At 64.7% G+C, this 16,150-nt stretch overlaps 4 protein-coding genes across 5 annotated transcripts; 2 read left to right on the top strand and 2 right to left on the bottom strand.

Moving 5' to 3' along the window:
- The first annotated feature begins 1,241 nt into the window (after window positions 1–1,241).
- On the top strand, window positions 1,242–5,723 carry VPS4A (vacuolar protein sorting 4 homolog A). The gene is made up of 11 exons (XM_037409354.1): window positions 1,242–1,374; window positions 1,834–1,945; window positions 2,055–2,202; window positions 2,306–2,367; window positions 2,681–2,800; window positions 2,993–3,149; window positions 3,494–3,642; window positions 3,792–3,873; window positions 3,971–4,190; window positions 4,323–4,463; window positions 4,889–5,723. Exons 1-11 carry the CDS (start codon window positions 1,354–1,356, stop codon window positions 4,988–4,990), a joined length of 1,314 nt encoding a protein of 437 aa, XP_037265251.1. The 5' UTR covers window positions 1,242–1,353; the 3' UTR covers window positions 4,991–5,723.
- On the bottom strand, window positions 5,298–9,936 carry COG8 (component of oligomeric golgi complex 8). 2 transcript variants are annotated; one of them, XM_037409353.1, is made up of 5 exons: window positions 9,591–9,936; window positions 9,048–9,255; window positions 8,153–8,971; window positions 7,337–7,505; window positions 5,298–6,023 (listed from the first exon to the last, which is right to left on the bottom strand). In XM_037409353.1, the coding sequence occupies exons 1-5, from the start codon at window positions 9,908–9,910 to the stop codon at window positions 5,866–5,868; spliced, it is 1,674 nt and encodes a 557-aa protein (XP_037265250.1). In that variant the 5' UTR covers window positions 9,911–9,936; the 3' UTR covers window positions 5,298–5,865. The 2 variants fall into 2 exon arrangements, with proteins under 2 accessions (XP_037265250.1, XP_037265249.1); XM_037409352.1 differs by lacking the exon at window positions 5,298–6,023 and adding an exon at window positions 6,856–7,175.
- A 35-nt stretch (window positions 9,937–9,971) lies between these two features.
- Window positions 9,972–11,212, top strand: NIP7 (nucleolar pre-rRNA processing protein NIP7). Its single transcript, XM_037409569.1, has 5 exons — window positions 9,972–10,094; window positions 10,212–10,298; window positions 10,399–10,537; window positions 10,618–10,758; window positions 10,857–11,212. The coding sequence occupies exons 1-5, from the start codon at window positions 10,039–10,041 to the stop codon at window positions 10,974–10,976; spliced, it is 543 nt and encodes a 180-aa protein (XP_037265466.1). The 5' UTR covers window positions 9,972–10,038; the 3' UTR covers window positions 10,977–11,212.
- A 291-nt stretch (window positions 11,213–11,503) lies between these two features.
- TMED6 (transmembrane p24 trafficking protein 6) lies at window positions 11,504–15,531 on the bottom strand. The gene is made up of 4 exons (XM_037408688.1): window positions 15,226–15,531; window positions 12,987–13,113; window positions 12,211–12,362; window positions 11,504–12,031 (listed from the first exon to the last, which is right to left on the bottom strand). The coding sequence occupies exons 1-4, from the start codon at window positions 15,418–15,420 to the stop codon at window positions 11,807–11,809; spliced, it is 699 nt and encodes a 232-aa protein (XP_037264585.1). The 5' UTR covers window positions 15,421–15,531; the 3' UTR covers window positions 11,504–11,806.
- Window positions 15,532–16,150: the final 619 nt, after the last annotated feature.

Genomic DNA, 16,150 nt, shown 5'->3' with positions numbered 1-16,150 from the left:
GTGGATTGATGCACTTTTGCTTTTTGTACTCCCCGGGGGGGGGCAGCTCCCACACCCTGGGGTGGTGGTGGGGGTCCCAGGCATGGCAGGAGCAGGACCTTCCCCCCCCCCCCGACGGGGCTGTCCCCTCCTGGCTGAAGCCCTGTTACCCCCCAGCCAAACTTCTCTGCACATTTTTCTGCTTCCTGGGGGGCTGTGCTGGCTGGGGGGTCCTAGGGGGGTCCCGGGTTGCACACAAGCACTACAGCTGCTGGACCCCCCGGTGCCTCCCCCCGGCACCACCCCCACCCTTTATTTTTGTATTCTTTGTAAATCGCTATTTATATCAGATTGCCATTTCTGGGGGCTCCGAGTCTCTCTCTTGGGGGGGTGGGGGGGTGGGTGCGTGTGTGTGTGTGTGTGTGCGCCTACTGGAGTGGGTGGGCAGCACTGGGCATCCAGTACAAGAAGGACTGGGATGTACTGGGGAGAGCCTGGGGGGGAGGATTGGGGCAGGGGCCTAGTTCTGCTGGGGAGTGGGGGGGTCATCGATGGGCATAGGTACCTGCAGGCTGGGCTGGGGGCAGTGGCAGGGAGCCCCCCAGACAGTGCTGATCCCAGTCCCATGTACCCCGGGTGTGCACGCGTGGCTGTGTGTGGGTACACACTGGGCACGTGTGTGCTCTGCGTGTGGGTGTGCACACGTGTGTGGGTACAAGTGTGCACACTGTGTGGGCAGGTGCACACCATATGTGTGTGTGCGCGCGCATAGCATACACGTGTGCCTGCGGGTCTGTGGGTGCACACACACGTACAGGCAGGTGTGGGGGTGTGCACGTGCACACAGGTAGGGGTGCACACACCACAGGGGCTTGTCGGTGTGTGTGGGTGCACCCAGGCTGGGCACGGCTGCGGGGGTGCACATGTGCTGGGGAGCGCACACGTAGGAGTGCACAGACACGTAGGGGTATATGCAGGCACGGGTGCACACGCAGGGAAGTGCACACATACACACGCATCACAGACACAGACACACACAGAGACACACAGACACACAGACACAGACAGACACACAGACAGACAGACACAGACAGACAGACACACACACACACACACAGACACACACGCACACACACAGACACACACGCACACACACACGCACACACACACGCACACACGCCCCGCCCCCGTGTGTGCGGTGCCGCCCCGGAGGCGCGCGGCGGGGGGCGGAGCCGCGGCAGGTCCCGCCCCGGGGCGCCGGCGGGTGCCGGCAGGGGGCGCCCTGGCGCAGAGCCGCAGTCGCGGGCGGTCCCTCGGGCCCCGCCGCCGCCGCCGGGCCGGGCCGCGCCAGGAGCGGCCGCACCGGGCGATGAGATGACAGCGGCCACCCTGCAGGTACAGGGCTGCGGGCTGCCAGGGCCCCCCTGCCCCACTCCCGGGCCGCGCCGGGCAGCGCTCACCCGCTCCGGGGCCGCTGCCGTGCGGCCGGGCTAGGCCTCACCCTGCCCCGGTGCTGTGCCGGCGGAGAGAGGCCTCACCGGCCCTGGTGCGGTACTGGCCGGGGCGGGCCTCACCCTGCTCCGGTGCCGTGCCGGCGAGGGGCGGGCCTCACCCGGTGCCGGCTGGGGAGAGGCCTCACCCTGCCCCGGTGCCAGGCGCCGCTACGGTGGTCTCGTCCTGCGGTGTGCCCGGCTGGGGCGGTGGGGAAGGAGCTAGGCCTTGGCCCACTGGGGCCAAGGTTCCCGCTGGCCGCCCCGGTGGGAGCAGGCGCTCCCTCGTGGTGGGGAAGGGCCTCATCCAGCTCCAGCCCCGGTGCCGCTCCACGGCTGACGGTGCTGCACGCTCCCCCACCAGAAAGCCATCGACCTGGTCACCAGAGCCACCGAAGAGGACAAGGCCAAGAACTATGAGGAGGCGCTGCGGCTGTACCAGCACGCCGTGGAGTGCTTCCTACATGCCATCAAATGTGAGGCGGGGCTGGTGTCCTCCTGCCACAGTGCGGGGGGCTCCAGAGGGGGCCGTGGGGGTGCCAGCGGTGGCATAGGGCCATGGGTGATGCCTGGGGGTCTCCACAGATGAAGCGCACAGTGACAAGGCGAAGGAGAGCATCCGGGCCAAGTGCATGCAGTACTTGGACCGGGCGGAGAAGCTGAAGGAGTACCTGCGCAGCAAGGACAAGCAGGGCAAGAAGCCGGTTAAAGAGTCCCAGAATGACAACAAGGGGTGCGTGAGGGTGTGAGGACCCCCGGCTTGGCGGTGGAGCCGACAGGACCCTGCTGCCCTACCAGGGCCAGTTCTGCTCCTGACCCATGTCCTCTCTCCCCAGGAGTGACAGTGACAGCGAGGGCGAAAACCCGGAGAAGAAGAAGCTGCAGGAACAGCTGATGGGTGAGGGGCTGCGGCAGCTGTGGCGGGCACGGTTGTGCTGGCTGGCTGTGGGGTTAGTGGAGGGATTCCCAGACAGCCATCACGAGGGGTGGCTGTGGGGAGGGGGACAAGCTATGGGACTGGGACCCAGGGGCACATTGCTGGGTCTGCTAGCCTGCAAACTGGCCTCTGTGCCAAGGGGCAGTGGGGTTGGGGTGGGGGGCATGGAGGTGTGGGGAGGGAAGAGGGCTCTGGCTCACCCAGCTCTTGTCAGACATCGGGAGCATGGTGCCCATCTCTGCGGGGCCATGTGAGCAAAGCAACCTCCTTGCAGGTGCCATCATGATGGAGAAGCCCAACGTGCGGTGGAGTGACGTGGCCGGCCTGGAAGGAGCCAAGGAAGCTCTGAAGGAGGCTGTGATCCTGCCCATCAAGTTCCCACACTTGTTTACTGGTGAGTACTGGTGAGGGTCATGGCAGTGCTACAGCTGCCGCTTGCCCATGGAGGAAGTGCCATGAGGTGGCAGCTGTAGCAAACGTGTGCTGGGGGGGTGACCCTGAGCAGCAGGGATGCGTGTCCCTGTGGGCCCATGCGGATCCGGCCAGCACAGGGACTGGGGAGCCGTGACACTGGCCTCTGTCACAGGGAAGCGCACGCCCTGGCGAGGGATCCTGCTCTTTGGGCCCCCTGGCACCGGCAAGTCCTACTTGGCCAAGGCCGTGGCCACTGAAGCCAACAACTCCACCTTCTTCTCTGTGTCATCCTCCGACCTGATGTCGAAGTGGCTGGGAGAGAGCGAGAAGTAAGCTGGCAGCAGGGGTGCATGACTGCTGCTGCCGCTGGCTGCACTGGCAGTGCTAGAGCTGTGGCTGGGGCAGAGGAGCCACCGGCATCAGTGACCACTGTTAACGCAGATAAAGGGTTGCAGGGGAGAGTGCAGGCCCTCGTGATGCTCCACAGCCCAGGGACAGCCCTTCTGGCATGGAAGTCACCTGGCTGCCAGCGCAGGGTTCCCAGGGTGGGCAGGGGCAGGAGGAGCTGGCAGCATGTGTGGCTCCTTGCCCTGGGGCTGTCACGGGCTCTGGGTGCTGTTGGTGCTGTGGAGGGTCCCTGAGCGGGGTACCCTGTCCTCTGCTTTGTTCCCAGGCTGGTGAAGAACCTGTTTGAGCTGGCAAGGCAGCACAAGCCCTCCATCATCTTCATCGACGAGGTGGACTCGCTGTGCGGCTCCCGCAATGAGAACGAAAGTGAGGCGGCGAGGCGCATCAAGACGGAGTTCCTGGTGCAGATGCAAGGTGTGTGGGGCTTCCCCAGTGGGATGAACTGGTGCGGGGTCCCCAGGGAGAGGACAGAGTGGGTTGGGGTGGGAGAAGCTGCCAGACGCCTGCATCCCGCGTTCCCTGTGGGTTGCTCTGAGCTGTCTGCCTGCTGTGTCCCTGGGCAGGTGTGGGGAACAGCAGCGATGGGATCCTGGTGCTGGGTGCCACCAACATCCCTTGGGTGCTGGACTCGGCCATCAGGAGAAGGTGAGCAGGACACGATTGTCCTCCAGCTCCCGGACCCGCATCCACGGCAGGGTGGCAGTGTGGGGCTCACCCCCCCACCTGCCTGCACTACCCTCAGGTTTGAGAAGCGCATCTACATCCCACTGCCCGAGGAGGCAGCCCGGGCCCAGATGTTCAAGATCCATCTGGGCAACACCCCGCACTGCCTGACAGACGCCAACATCCAGGAGCTGGCCCGCAAGACAGACGGCTACTCGGGGGCCGACATCAGCATCATCGTGCGGGATGCCCTGATGCAGCCTGTCCGCAAAGTCCAGTCAGCAACGCACTTCAAGAAGGTGAGCAGGGGGCTGTCCCCGGCCAGGGGGGTCCACCCACTCTGGGGGGGGTGGGGAGGGGCGGTCCCGCGGCTGGTGTTGGTGCTGTGGCTACCATCCCACTGAGCACCATGCTGCCCGGCTCTGCTGCAGGTCCGTGGTCCCTCCCGCACCACTCCTGGTGCTTTTGTGGATGACCTGCTGACACCGTGCTCGCCTGGTGACCCAGGTGCCACTGAGATGACCTGGATGGAGGTGCCCAGTGACAAGCTGATGGAGCCCATCGTCTGCATGGTTAGTGCCACTGCGGCAGCTTACGGGGTGGAGGCTGGCCCCAGCACAGCAACCCTGCAGCCCCAGCTCTGCCACTTCCATCCCTCCTCCCAGGCAGCCGCCTGTCTCCGGGCCCAGGGCTGCAGCTCCTGTGGGTGGATACAGCCCTGTGCTCCCCATGGTGGGGAGTCTCCCGCTTGCCAGTCCCCCTGCAGGGTGCTGAGCCCCCAGTGAAGGCCTGGGTGCTGGGGAAGGGCCTGGGCTCCTCCAGGCAGCTCCCACCTGCAGAGCCAGTGTTGCTGCATGGCAGCGGTGCCAGCACCCAGCCCGTGGCAGCACCCACGGGATGGGTAGAGCTGCCTGCGCTGTGGGGGGGGTCCCTACCCGGTGTCACCCTCCCCCCCAGCAGCGCCTGTTCTCAGCTGCCCCACCTGCTTGTGTTGCAGTCGGACATGCTGCGCTCACTGGCCACCACCCGCCCCACCGTCAACGCTGATGATCTCCTGAAGGTGAAGAAATTCACGGAGGATTTTGGACAGGAAGGTTAAAAAGCCGGGGTGGGTGAGCGTGGGGTTGGGGCAGCCACACTGGCAGGGCCCTGCTGTGCCCCTCCCCCCCCCCCCCCCCCCCCCCAGCCCCGACACTGCTGGCCATGCCAAACAGGTTCATCTTCCACTCACTGTCCACCCCATCACACTGGCACCTGGCCAGGCACTGGGAGCATGGCCCGGGGGGGCTGACACTACGGGGAGGGGGGGTGGGGGGGACTGTGTCCGAGCATGGCCTGGGTGGCCAGGTGCTCCCACTGGGTGCGCCCCACTCTTCTTCCTGCTCTTTTTTTTTTTATTTTTTAAATTAATGCTGCTTGGGTTCTGTCTTGTTTATATGACAATAAAAACAATCCAAAAGCTTCAGCAGGTGCCCGGCCCCTACCTGAGGCTCTGACTGCACTGGGGGACCCAGCCCAGCCCCCCCTACCCCACCCACCCCCAGCCAGCACCGCACGTCCCCCCGTGCAGTCCCCAGGCCCAGTTCAGCCCCATCCTGGTGCCAGCCTTGCGCCCTGGCTGCTGCGCATGCCACAACCCTGGCTCTCAAACATCCCCTTGAAGAGGAAGATCTGCCGCCCATCACCCCCCCCGCGCAGCCAGTCTTGTTCCTAGACCCACAAAATGATTTCAGGTGCAAAGGGCAGCCTGGGGAGCCAGCGGGCAGGAAGGGCCGGTAGCCATGCTGCATCCACAGTGTGTATTGGCTGCAATAAAACCGAGTGGGAGCCCTCGTGGCCGTGGCTCTTCGCTGCTTCTTTTGCCAGGGTAAGGACGGGGTGCTCAGCACCATGCCGGATGAGTCCTGGGCCCCAGCGCTCTGCTGAGGCTCTGCTCCGGAGGGACGGGCAGTGGGAGAGCCTGTGTGGGCTGCGTCAGTCCAGCAGCTCCATCCAGCTGACGTTGGTGAAGGTGCGGGTGTCCATCCGGTCGATGTAGAGGATCCCATCCAGGTGGTCCATCTCGTGCTGGATGATGCGGGCGGCCCAGCCCGTCGCCTCCCAGCTCACGGGCTTCCCGTGCTCGTCCACGCCTGCTGCCAGGAGAGTGGCGGGGTCGGTGGGGCTGGGACTCGGGGGGGGGGGGGGGGGGGGGGGGCCGGGGAGGGGACCAGGCGGTAATGGGGCAGCGAAGGGGGGGCCTGTGTGAGAGTGGGGGGACCTGTGTGAGAGTGGGGGCAGGTGTGGTGTCCTATCCGGGGGCAGGGCCGGGGTCTTGGGGCAGGCAGGGCAGGGGGCACAGGTAGAGCCGGGGGTGGGACAGGCAGGGCGGGTGGCCGTACCGGAGACGTGGACGGCCCAGTGGCGCGGGACGTAGGCGGAGAAGCCGCGGAGGCTGGCGCAGCCCTCGGGGCCGGTGACGAGCCGCGAGTCCAGGACGCGCAGCGCGGGGTTGACGAGCAGGCGCAGCGCGAAGGGCTCGATGCGGTGGGCGCGGCGCAGCGCCGGCGGGTACCAGCGGCAGCGGGCGGGGGGCAGCTCGGCGGCGAAGACGCGCAGCGGGACGCCCAGCTGCGGGGCGCTCAGCCCCAGGCACGGCCAGCGCCGCAGCCCCGCCGCCAGCGCCGCCGCCAGCCGCCGCAGCTCGGGGCCGCCCAGCCGCTCGGGGCCCACGGCGGCGGCGGCGGCGCGCAGCACCGGGGCGCCCACCTGGCAGGGGGCGGCGAAGGGCGGCGCGGGCGGGCCCAGCACCCGCCGCCGCAGCGCCCGCCAGTACGAGCGTTCCCGCTCGGCCCAGCCCGCCGCGTCCCCGCAGCCGCGGCCCGGGGGGCCCTGCCGCGCGCGCCCCGCCAGCCGCCGCCCCGCCGCCAGCGCCGCCGCCATGGGGGTCGCCTGCGCGCGCAGCTGGGGCGCGGCGGGGGTGCGGGGCGCCCCCTGGCGGCGGGAGGGGGGGCAGCGGGGCTCCCGCTACCGCCGGGGGGCGCGGGGGGCGGCGGGCCACCGCCCGGCCCGGCCCCGCTACCCCGTGCCGGCTGAGATGCCAGGCAGCGCGGCCCCCGCGGGGGAGCTCTCCGGCCCCGGCAGGGGCTCCCCGGGCAGGGCCTCCCCGTCCGCCCCCGGGCGCCTCTCCTGGGCCGGCTCCTCCTCGCCCAGCGCCGGCAGCAGGAAAGCCAGCGGCTCCCGCAGGGCGGCCACATCGATGCGGCCCAGGCGGCCAAAGCGCTGCAGCTGGGTGGGGGGGACGCCTGCCAGAGAGGAAGAGGGGGTCAGGTGGGGGCCTGCGGGCAACGGGAACCCCACAGAGGTGGCAACAGTGGGATGGCACCCAGCTGTCTTGCAGGGAGAGCCCAGCCCCCCTGTACATCTCCACCTCCCCACCCTAAGATACAAACCCCTGGGGTCTCACCCAATGCCTGCGCGATCTGTGCCGGGGGAAAGAGCACCTGGAGGCAGCGGTTCAGGTAGGGCAGCAGATCCTCCAGGAAGGCCGTGCAGAACTGGACAAAGAGCTCCTGCTCCCGCCCGCTGAAAGCCGCCTCCTCTGCACGGTGGAAGGCCAGGATGGTTTTGGTCACCTGGGGCAAAAGGCAAGAGTTGTTAATTCCTTGGGGAGTTGTTAATTCTGAGGTCGATTATAAGAGGCTCTACAAGCCTCAGTGCCAGGTCCTGCAGTGGGGTCACAACAGCCCCAGGCAGCATTGCAGGCTTGGGGAAGAGCAGCTGGGAAGCTGCCTGGCAGGAAAGGACTTGGGGGTGTTGACCAACAGTCACCTAAACACGAGCCACCAGTGTGCCCAGACTTTACCGCTCTACGACTCAACTGCCTGTTGAGGCTGTAGCGAGGCAGGGGTCAGTCTCTTCTCCCAAGTGACAACCAACAGGAGAAGAGGGAACAGCCTCAAGTTGCACCAGGGGAGGTTTAGATTGGATATTGGGTAAAATTTCTTCACCAAAAGGGCAGTCGAGCACTGGAACAGGCTGCCCAGGGAGACGGTGTAGTCACCATCCTTGGAAGGATTTAGGAGATGCGTAGATGTAGCAGTTAGGGGCATGGTTTAGTGGCGGGCTTGAAAGTGAAAGATTAACGGTTGGACTCTATGATCTTAAAGGTCTTTTCCAAAGTAAATGATTGTACAACTCTATCCTATGAATACTGAGGGCAGTGTGAGCCATCCCTGTGTACTCCCAGGACAAGGCACAGCTCCTTCCCCCAGTGCCTCACCTCACCAAGTGCAGCCTCCAGGCAGGCAGTGACATCTTGGGCCAGGGCAATGGGGCAGCAGAGCCGTAGGTCATTGAAGGCGACGAGGATGCCATTGAGGAAGCAGGCGAGGGGCGGGAAGTCCAGCAGCACCATGGGTGGCTGCAGCGTCCCCGGCTGGGCCGTGGGCATTGGCACCCCGGCACTGCCCCCCAGGACAGATGGGGTAGAAATGAGCGTGTAGGAATTCATCTCCTCCCGGAACTTCTCCACTACCTCCTCCACCGCCTTCCTGAAAGCGGTGGCAGCTACGTGCTGGAAGAGGGGGGCCAGCTGCCCGCGGAAATCGGCCCCCACCCTGCTGAAGGAGAGGCCGAAGTACATGCACTGCCCCAGCAGCGAGTCCAGGCGGCTGCCCACCCCACGCTGAAGATCGCGCTCCAGTGTCTGCAGGAACTGGGAGACCTTCTGCAGCACCCAGCCATGGAAGATGGCCCCCTCGTTGAGGGCCTGCCCCTCGGGGGGCAAGAGTGGCTCCTCGTCAGAGAAAATGGCACGATACTGGGTGATGATGTCAAAGAGGTGGACACGACAGGTCTCGATGGTCTTGGTGATGTGGAAGTAGGGGTCATCGTCAGGGATGGAGGCCTGGATGGAGCGTAGCCAGGCATCCCGCGCCTGCAGGAACTTGATGCGCAGCTCAGCCTCTGTGAAGACGTCCATGCGCCGCAGGTAGCCAATGACCCGCAGGCAGGCTGGCAGCTGGATGTTGGTGCGGAGCTGCTGGATGAGCTGGTTCAGCATCAGCTGGGTGGACTGGCGCACCTCGTCCACGATGCCCTGGGGTGGGAGAGAGGCCTCAGCTGCTGGGGCCAGGTGTGGGGTGGCCGTGGGGCAGGGGCAGAGTAGGGCCTACCTGGATCACGGGGATGTTGCTGTGCTTTCTCTCCAGCCGGCGCACATAGGCAGCGAGCTCCAGTGCCTCCTCATAGTAACCATTACGGACACAGGTGTCCATGAGCTGCGGGATCTCCAGGATCTCCAGGATCTCCGTGTGCCGGTTCAGCGTCAGGCTGTTCATGCGCCGGCTGCAGGCAATCTCCTCCGCATCACGCATGAAATTCCTGCGGGATTGGGACAGGGTAAGCACGAGGGTCTCCCCTGCAGTGAGTGGACCCCAGGACCCTCCCACCCACACTGGCCTCTCCTCAGCGCTATCCAGGGCCCCCTCCCAGTGCTGCCATTACCCCCCGTCCCCGTCAGCCTCGATCCTTACTGGGCCCAGCACCAAGGCTCCTCTCGCCCCGCTCCAGCCCAGCCCGCGCTGGCCTCCCTTGCCCGCTGGACTGCCCCTGCCCCAGCCCCTTCCCTCCTCCCCGTTTCCACCGGTGCCTTCCCCGCCGCGGCCCCCACCAACCCCGGTCCCCCCCGAGCCCTCGCCCGGTCCCCAGCCCCGCACCGGCAGGCATCCTGGAGGGCGGGCAGGCGGCCCAGCAGGCTGCCGAGGCGGCTCTCGATGCCGCCGAAGCCGCGGCCGGCGCGGCCAGTGCACTCGGCGGAGCGGATGAAGGCCCGGTAGTGCTCGAAGGCCAGGCGGCGCGTCTCCGCCCCCACCCGCGCCCGCTCCGCCGCCAGCCGCGCCGGCTCCCGCCCCAGCTCCGCCAGCCCCAGCGCCGCCAGCTCGGCCACGTAGGCGGAGAGCTCGGGGCCGCCGGGCCCCGCCGCCGCCGGGCCGCGCAGCCAGGCCAGCAACCGGGCCTCCTCCGCCGCCGCCGCCATCGCGCCGCTCTGGCCGGACCGTCCCGGTGGTCCGCCGCGCCGCTTCCGGGTCCGCCGCTTCCGCGTCCGCCGCTTCCGGGTCCGCCGCTTCCGGTTCCGGCGCAGCCCCGCGTGCGGGGCGCGGAGCGATGCGGCCGCTGACCGAGGCGGAGACGCGGGCGGTGTTCGAGAAGCTCGGACGATAGTGAGGGGCCGGGGGCCGGGCTGGGGGGGGGCGGCGGGACAGATGAGCCCGGGGAGCCGCGGCGGGAGGGGGCCGGGAGGGGGGCCCGGGCCGGGCTCACGGGGCCTGTCCCCGCAGCATCGGTGAGAACATCCAGCTGCTGGTGGACCGCCCCGATGGCACCTACTGCTTCCGCCTGCACCGCGACCGCGTCTACTACCTGAGGTGAGAGGGGCGGCCGGGGGGCGTGCGGCCGGCTCCGGTACCGGCCGGCCGTGGGCTCTGCCCTGGGGGCCGCTCCAGCTCTGCCCCCCGCTCCCCGCAGCGAGAAGCTGCTGAAGGTGGCTGTGAGCATCCCCCGGGACAACCTGGTGGCGCTGGGCACCTGCTTCGGGAAGTTCACCAAGACGCAGAAGTTCCGGCTCAGCGTCACGGCCCTGGATTTCCTTGCGCCCTACGCCAAGGTGGGACATGGCCCCTCGGCCGCCCCCCCGCCCCGTGCCGGACCCCCCCGGCCCCTCACGGCTCTGGGCTTCCCTTGCAGTACAAGGTGTGGGTGAAGCCCGGCTCGGAGCAGTCCTTCCTCTACGGCAACCACGTCCTGAAGTCGGGCCTGGGCCGCATCACAGAGAACACAGCCCAGTACCAGGGCGTGGTGGTGTACTCCATGGCCGACGTCCCGCTGGTGAGTGGCCGATGCGGCCCCTGTGCTTTCCAGGGCTGGGGTGTGGGTACAAGGTGGGGAGAAACTCTCTTCTCATGACCCCTTCATCTTTTCCCCAGGGCTTTGGGGTGGCTGCCAAGTCCACCCAGGAGTGCCGGAAGGTGGACCCCATGGCCATTGTGGTGTTCCACCAAGCCGACGTTGGGGAGTACGTGCGGAGTGAGGACACGCTGGCCTAAAGGAACTTCAGCGCTCCCAAGACGCAAGCATTCCTGGGCAGAATGGACCTTGTCCTGCACCGTTGGTTCAGCAGCGGTGCAGGGAGCCACAGGGGGAGCCCCCACAGGGTGGAGGGGCTGGGAGCCACCAGCATGCAGCCCTGCACCCCTGCGGGGCATGCTGCCAATGCAAGGAGGAGCTCCCCCTGTGCCAGACCTGCCCCTGGCATCACATAAAGCCTGTTCCTTCTCCCAGACCGCCTGTTGTCTATTGCAGAGCCTTGGGGGGGGTGGGGTGTGTCAGTGCTTGCCGCTGCTGCACATCTCTGCCTTGCTGGGGCAGTGCGATACGCTGCGGTGTGAATCCAGAGGGGAGAAGCACCACATTTGGTTTGGCAGACGAGACTGGGGGGGAAGCTCGCAGTCTGGGGCCGGGCTGTCAGAGGCTGACAGCTGAGCTCAGGGAGGGAGGGATGGGGCAGGCAGCTGCTTGCAAGGAAGGACCTACTTTGCCTGGGCTTGCAGAGGATGAGCGGCAGGCAGCAGGCTGCCATTGGTCCCCAGAGCATGTGCCAGGGGTTCCTTTATTGGGTATCTGGTAGAAAAGGCACGTTGCAACATTACAACAACAGGTAGGGATGTAACAAACCAACCCAGCATGCAAAGCTCAGGCAATTGCATTGCGCTTTTCTTCGGTCGGGGTGATTTCAGCTAGAGCCGGAGGCAGGAGCCGGGGGAGCTCTCCTCCTCGAAGCAGGATCCGGCTTCCCTCCTGCTCTGTGAAGGGGCAGAGCAGCTGCTCAGTTACCAGGCACTGTAGGCAGGGTTCCTGCCCGCAGTTCTGGGCACTGCTAGCACTTCTGCCTGCTGGAGGTTTGCACGTTGAAGAGGCGCTTCAAAAAGTAGAGCTGCAGCACCCCAGAGAGGACAATGACACAGCTCTGAGCCATCGACCACCAGTTGACGTAGTTGTAGTTGGACTCCAGGAGGAAGGAGTCGGCTGCTTTCCGCATCCGGGCAAAGTTGTAGAACCGCCACATGTGGAAGATGTGGACCTGCAGCTTCCGGATGCTGACCTGCGGGTGAGGGGTGGGCGCTCAGCAGCGGGGTTGTGGCAGAGCCTGGGGCTGGCAGAGCTGCTCTGGGAGCTGCCCGCGGGGCTCAGCATTCAATTAACCTGCAACACTCAGTTCCCTTGGGAGGACGTGCCCATCCCTGTTGTGTTCAAGCACCCTGTGGTCACCTTGACACTCACCCCGATTGCCTCCAGGGTGTCATTCAGCTCTTTCTTCTCTTCCAGCTGCTTGTTTTCCACATTGAAGTCTTCGTAGTAGACACCAAAGTTGAGATATACCTGTACAAAGCCAAAGTGGTTCTGCTGGTTGTCCAGGCACAGCTGGTAGAAACCTGCAGAGAGAAACAGGGATTATTGTTCCCTGAGCAGAAGAGCCACTGGCAGGCAGACCCATCCCCAGCTCGACCCTCATCCTCCCTGTTAGGGAAGGAGGCGTGATCAGATCGATCAACGCTCTGGGAAGCACTGGCAGCCCAGGGGCACAAAATACAGACAGCTCCTCTTCCAGCATTACGTTAAGTATCTAACTAACTTCTCTCACATGTACCTTTTCGTTGTGTCCTCACCCCAAGGGGAACAGAACTGTGTAATCCGGTGTTTACATTATAAAAAGCCTTGTCTATAGTCAGCATGTAAACCAAGAATCATCTTAAAAAATTAATCTCTTAACAGTTTGGTTTGGCCATCCAAGCAGGCTCATGTTGAAGATGTACACACTGCCTTATTGCAGATGACGTCTGGAGCTAGACAAGAGCATGCATTTCAAAATCTATACATCCCTGATGCAATTTTTTCCTCTTTGCCAAACCTGTGAGTGTTTCAAAACCATGAAGGCCTCTGCCTGGGAGGAGGAGGAACTGTTAATCCTTTGGTTTCATGACCACCCTGCTGGCCTGGGCAGGCTTGGAGCTGCTGCTCCTGCCTGCAGGCAGCTGGCAGGCAGGCTGGGCAGGGACCTGTCTCCTTGGTGAGGAAGTTGATCTGTCCTCGGACGTCCTGGGAAGCACCAAGCCGGAAGCCGTTGGGGTCGCTCGCGGTGGCCAGGACATTCCTGTTGTTGGCAATCCCCGTCGCCCGCTGGACCTGGAGGCGGGAAACACCCGAGGGGAATTTGTCAGCCTGACTCTGCACCCAGGAAACAGGGAAGCCTTCCCGCACGGGGCAGGACCTGCCCGTACTGAGGGTTGGTTTGGGGTCCATGGGGAGCTGCCCCCTTTGCTCCCGTGAGCTGAGGCCAGGAACAGCCTCCAGTGAGCTGCCGGCTACATGGAAAGAAAAAACCCACAATCTGCAGCCCTGGGAAACGAACCCCACAGTTCCCAACACCAGCTCAGACGCCACGTCTCCCACCCTATGTGCCCACCCTGGCTCTCTGCCGCCTGGCTCAGGTGGTGCTGCCATTGCTGCTGGCTGCTGGAGTGTGGGAGATGGAGCAGTGCCGAGCCCCAGGACCATGCCGTGTTCCCACAGAGCCGGGGGAAGCTGCCAGCACCAGGCACGGCCGTGCCTCACTCCTTCAACCAGCCTAGTGTAAACAGGAGATAAAAGGGCTGCAGTTTCCCGTGCGGGAAGGGGCCGGAGCGTGGGGACAAGCAGAAAGGGCTGTGCCCGAGTCCTTCAGCGTGCCTTCCAGCTGTGGCTCGGAGGAGAGCCAAGGGCTGTGCAATGGGCTCCAGCCAGCCTGGCGGTGGGCAGAGCTCCCGCAGTGCCGGGACACCCTGCAGCAGCCTGTGAGCAAGCCCTGCCTGCTCAGCACTGTGTCTCCTGGGAGCTCTCACTGCTGCTTTGTGGTTGTAAAACAGGTATTTAAAAAAATACATGGGATTGATGATGGAAATTGCCTAAAAAGGCACAGTCCTTGAGATGAAGCATCCAAGTGACTGCAACCATTCCCTGTCTTGACCAAGGACTTTCCCCACGCAAGGCAAACCATCTCTGCCCTGGGGGCAGAGGGTCTGGAGTTCAGCCGGCCACGTGGGCTTCATCCCATGGGTACTCCTTCCACACATAGGCCTGGTCACAGGGAGTAGTGGGTTTGCGTGATGAGGGTTTGGTGCGGGGGGGCTACAGGGGTGGCTTCTGTGAGAAGCTGCTAGAAGCTGCCCCCACACCCGATGGAGCCAGTGCCAGCTGGCTCTGAGACAGACCTGCTGCTGGCCAAGGCCGAGTTAATCAGCGATGGTGGTAGCGCCTCGGGGATAGCATATTACAAAGGGGGAAAAAAAATACCTGTGCCAGCAAGAGAGAAGGGAGAGACTATGTGAGAGCAGCTGCCCTGCAGCCCCCCAGTGTCAGTGCAGGAGGAGGCAGGGGGGGCTCCAGGCACCACAGCACCCAAGCAGCCCGTGGGAAGCCCCCGGCGAGGCAGGCTGTGCCCCCAGCCCACGGAGCCCACCGGGGAGCAGATCCCCACCTGCAGCCCGGGAAGAGCCCCATGCCGGGGCAGGGGGATGCCTGGCGGGGGCTGTGACCCGTGGGCAGCCCGCACTGGGGCAGCTCCTGGCAGGGCCTGTGGCCTCATGGGGAGAGGAGCCCAGGCTGGGGCAAGCTGCTGGCACAGCTGGGGACCCCATGGGGACCTGTGCTGGGGCCAGCTGTGCCTGGGGGGCTGCAGCCCGTGGGAGGGACCCACAGTGGAGAAGTTCATAGAGAACTGTCTCCCCCATGGTGGAGCAGGGCAAGAGTGTGGGGAGGAAGGTGCAGCAGAAACAACGTGTGATGGACTGACCATAACCCCCATTCCCCGTCCCCTGCCCGCTTGGGAAATTAAATCGGGAATTAAGTTAAGCCCAGGAAGAAGGGAGGGGTGGGGGAAAAGCGGTTTTCTGCTTACTAAATTGAACTATTTTTCCCCAAGTCAAATCTGTTTTCCCTGTGACAGTAAGCGCCGAGTGACCCCCCTGTCCTTATCTCGACCCACGAGCCTTTTGTTATGTTTTCTCCCCCCTGCCTGGCTGAGGCGGGCAGTGACAGAGCGGCTGGGTGGGCACCCGGCGCTCAGCCAGGGCCAGCCCACCACACGGGACTAAGGCAACGCAGCATTGCCCACCGCCGGGCAGGCTGCACCCCCGGAGGGGGCAGCTGGGACCAGCTGCAGAGCCACCACACTAGACTGATCCAGCATGGCCAGTCCCCAACCCCATCGGCCGCTGCACCACACCACCAGCTCCCCATGGCGCGTCCCACAACACTCACCTCGTAGCTGAAGAAGAAATTGCCGCTCTGGTGTGCAAACTGCCAGAAGCACTCCACAGTGCCGGCAGGGATGACAATGGCAAAATCATACCGATCTGCCCCGTGGAAGAGGGGCTCCTGGCTGGACCCACTCAGGGGCTCAGTCCTGGGGCAGCTGGCGGGTCCCAGCAGTGCCAGGACCAGCAGCAGCAGCATCCTGCTTCCCAGCCTCCAGCGCTCCCTCCTGCCAGGGCAGGGCAGGAGCAGGGACCCGAGGTGGCAGTGGTAATCATTAACTGCCCCACAGTGGCACTTGGCAGTGCTGGGGCTGGTGTTGGGAGAGCATGGCACAGGCTCTGCTCCTCAAGGTGATCTCGGCACAGAGTGGGAGCTGCTCTGGCCGGTCCATGTTGGAGCTCACCAGCTGAACCCTTCTGTGGGGGCTGAGGCTGCTGTGAAGAAGCCCCGTGGTCACTGGCCGCATAGAGCCGGTCCCTGCTTCCCTCACCGACCAGCTCTGCCAGCCTGTGTCTCACTAATGAGCAAACTAACCACAAAAGGCATGTTTCTCCAAAAAATACAGAGCCCCACGCATCGCTGCCCACAGCCTTGCCTTGGGCTGTGCCACCCTCCCTGCACAGCTGAGGGCAAGAGCCTGCTGCAGAGAACGGGCTCAGCCCCATGCAGCATGAACACATCTTCCAAACGGCCACAACCAATGGGCATTGCCTTGCACTGGGAGTTACTGGTCCAATTTGCAGCTCACACCAAGAAGCCACAGAACCGCAAGGTGCTCCTGGCTACCTGGGGCTGCTCTCACCCTACAGGGAAACGGTTTTACAAGCAGAGGGGGAGGGAAAGGCAGAGGCCAGAGCCAGGTGACAAGGGAAGCTCGCTCCAGCAGCTGCTGCTGAAGGACAGAAGGGAAAGCAGGTGTTTCCACAGA

This window comes from Falco rusticolus, chromosome 15, assembly GCF_015220075.1.
Source record: "Falco rusticolus isolate bFalRus1 chromosome 15, bFalRus1.pri, whole genome shotgun sequence".
Classification (NCBI taxonomy): Eukaryota; Metazoa; Chordata; class Aves; order Falconiformes; family Falconidae; genus Falco; species Falco rusticolus.
The sequence above is the reverse complement of the archived record's forward strand: the minus strand, read 5'-3'. Positions and strand labels throughout refer to the sequence as shown.

Excerpts from the sequence above, each read along its gene's own strand:
- VPS4A (XM_037409354.1), top strand. The coding sequence starts at position 1,354 with ATGACAGCGGCCACCCTGCAG. Across the intron at positions 2,368-2,680 it reads GCTGCAGGAACAGCTGATGG|GTGCCATCATGATGGAGAAG; the intron begins GTGAGGGGCTGC and ends ACCTCCTTGCAG. Across the intron at positions 3,643-3,791 it reads GTTCCTGGTGCAGATGCAAG|GTGTGGGGAACAGCAGCGAT; the intron begins GTGTGTGGGGCT and ends GTCCCTGGGCAG.
- COG8 (XM_037409352.1), bottom strand. The coding sequence starts at position 9,910 with ATGGCGGCGGCGGCGGAGGAGGCCCGGTTGCTGGCCTGGCTGCGCGGC. Across the intron at positions 9,256-9,590 it reads GCCCTCCAGGATGCCTGCCG|GAATTTCATGCGTGATGCGG; the intron begins GTGCGGGGCTGG and ends CCAATCCCGCAG. Across the intron at positions 8,972-9,047 it reads GCAACATCCCCGTGATCCAG|GGCATCGTGGACGAGGTGCG; the intron begins GTAGGCCCTACT and ends CTCCCACCCCAG.
- NIP7 (XM_037409569.1), top strand. The coding sequence starts at position 10,039 with ATGCGGCCGCTGACCGAGGCGGAGACGCGGGCGGTGTTCGAGAAGCTC. Across the intron at positions 10,538-10,617 it reads TCCTTGCGCCCTACGCCAAG|TACAAGGTGTGGGTGAAGCC; the intron begins GTGGGACATGGC and ends CTTCCCTTGCAG. Across the intron at positions 10,759-10,856 it reads CCATGGCCGACGTCCCGCTG|GGCTTTGGGGTGGCTGCCAA; the intron begins GTGAGTGGCCGA and ends TCTTTTCCCCAG.
- TMED6 (XM_037408688.1), bottom strand. The coding sequence starts at position 15,420 with ATGCTGCTGCTGCTGGTCCTGGCACTGCTGGGACCCGCCAGCTGCCCC. Across the intron at positions 13,114-15,225 it reads ATTTCTTCTTCAGCTACGAG|GTCCAGCGGGCGACGGGGAT; the intron begins GTGAGTGTTGTG and ends TCCCGCCTCCAG. Across the intron at positions 12,363-12,986 it reads CTTCCTCACCAAGGAGACAG|GTTTCTACCAGCTGTGCCTG; the intron begins GTCCCTGCCCAG and ends TTCTCTCTGCAG.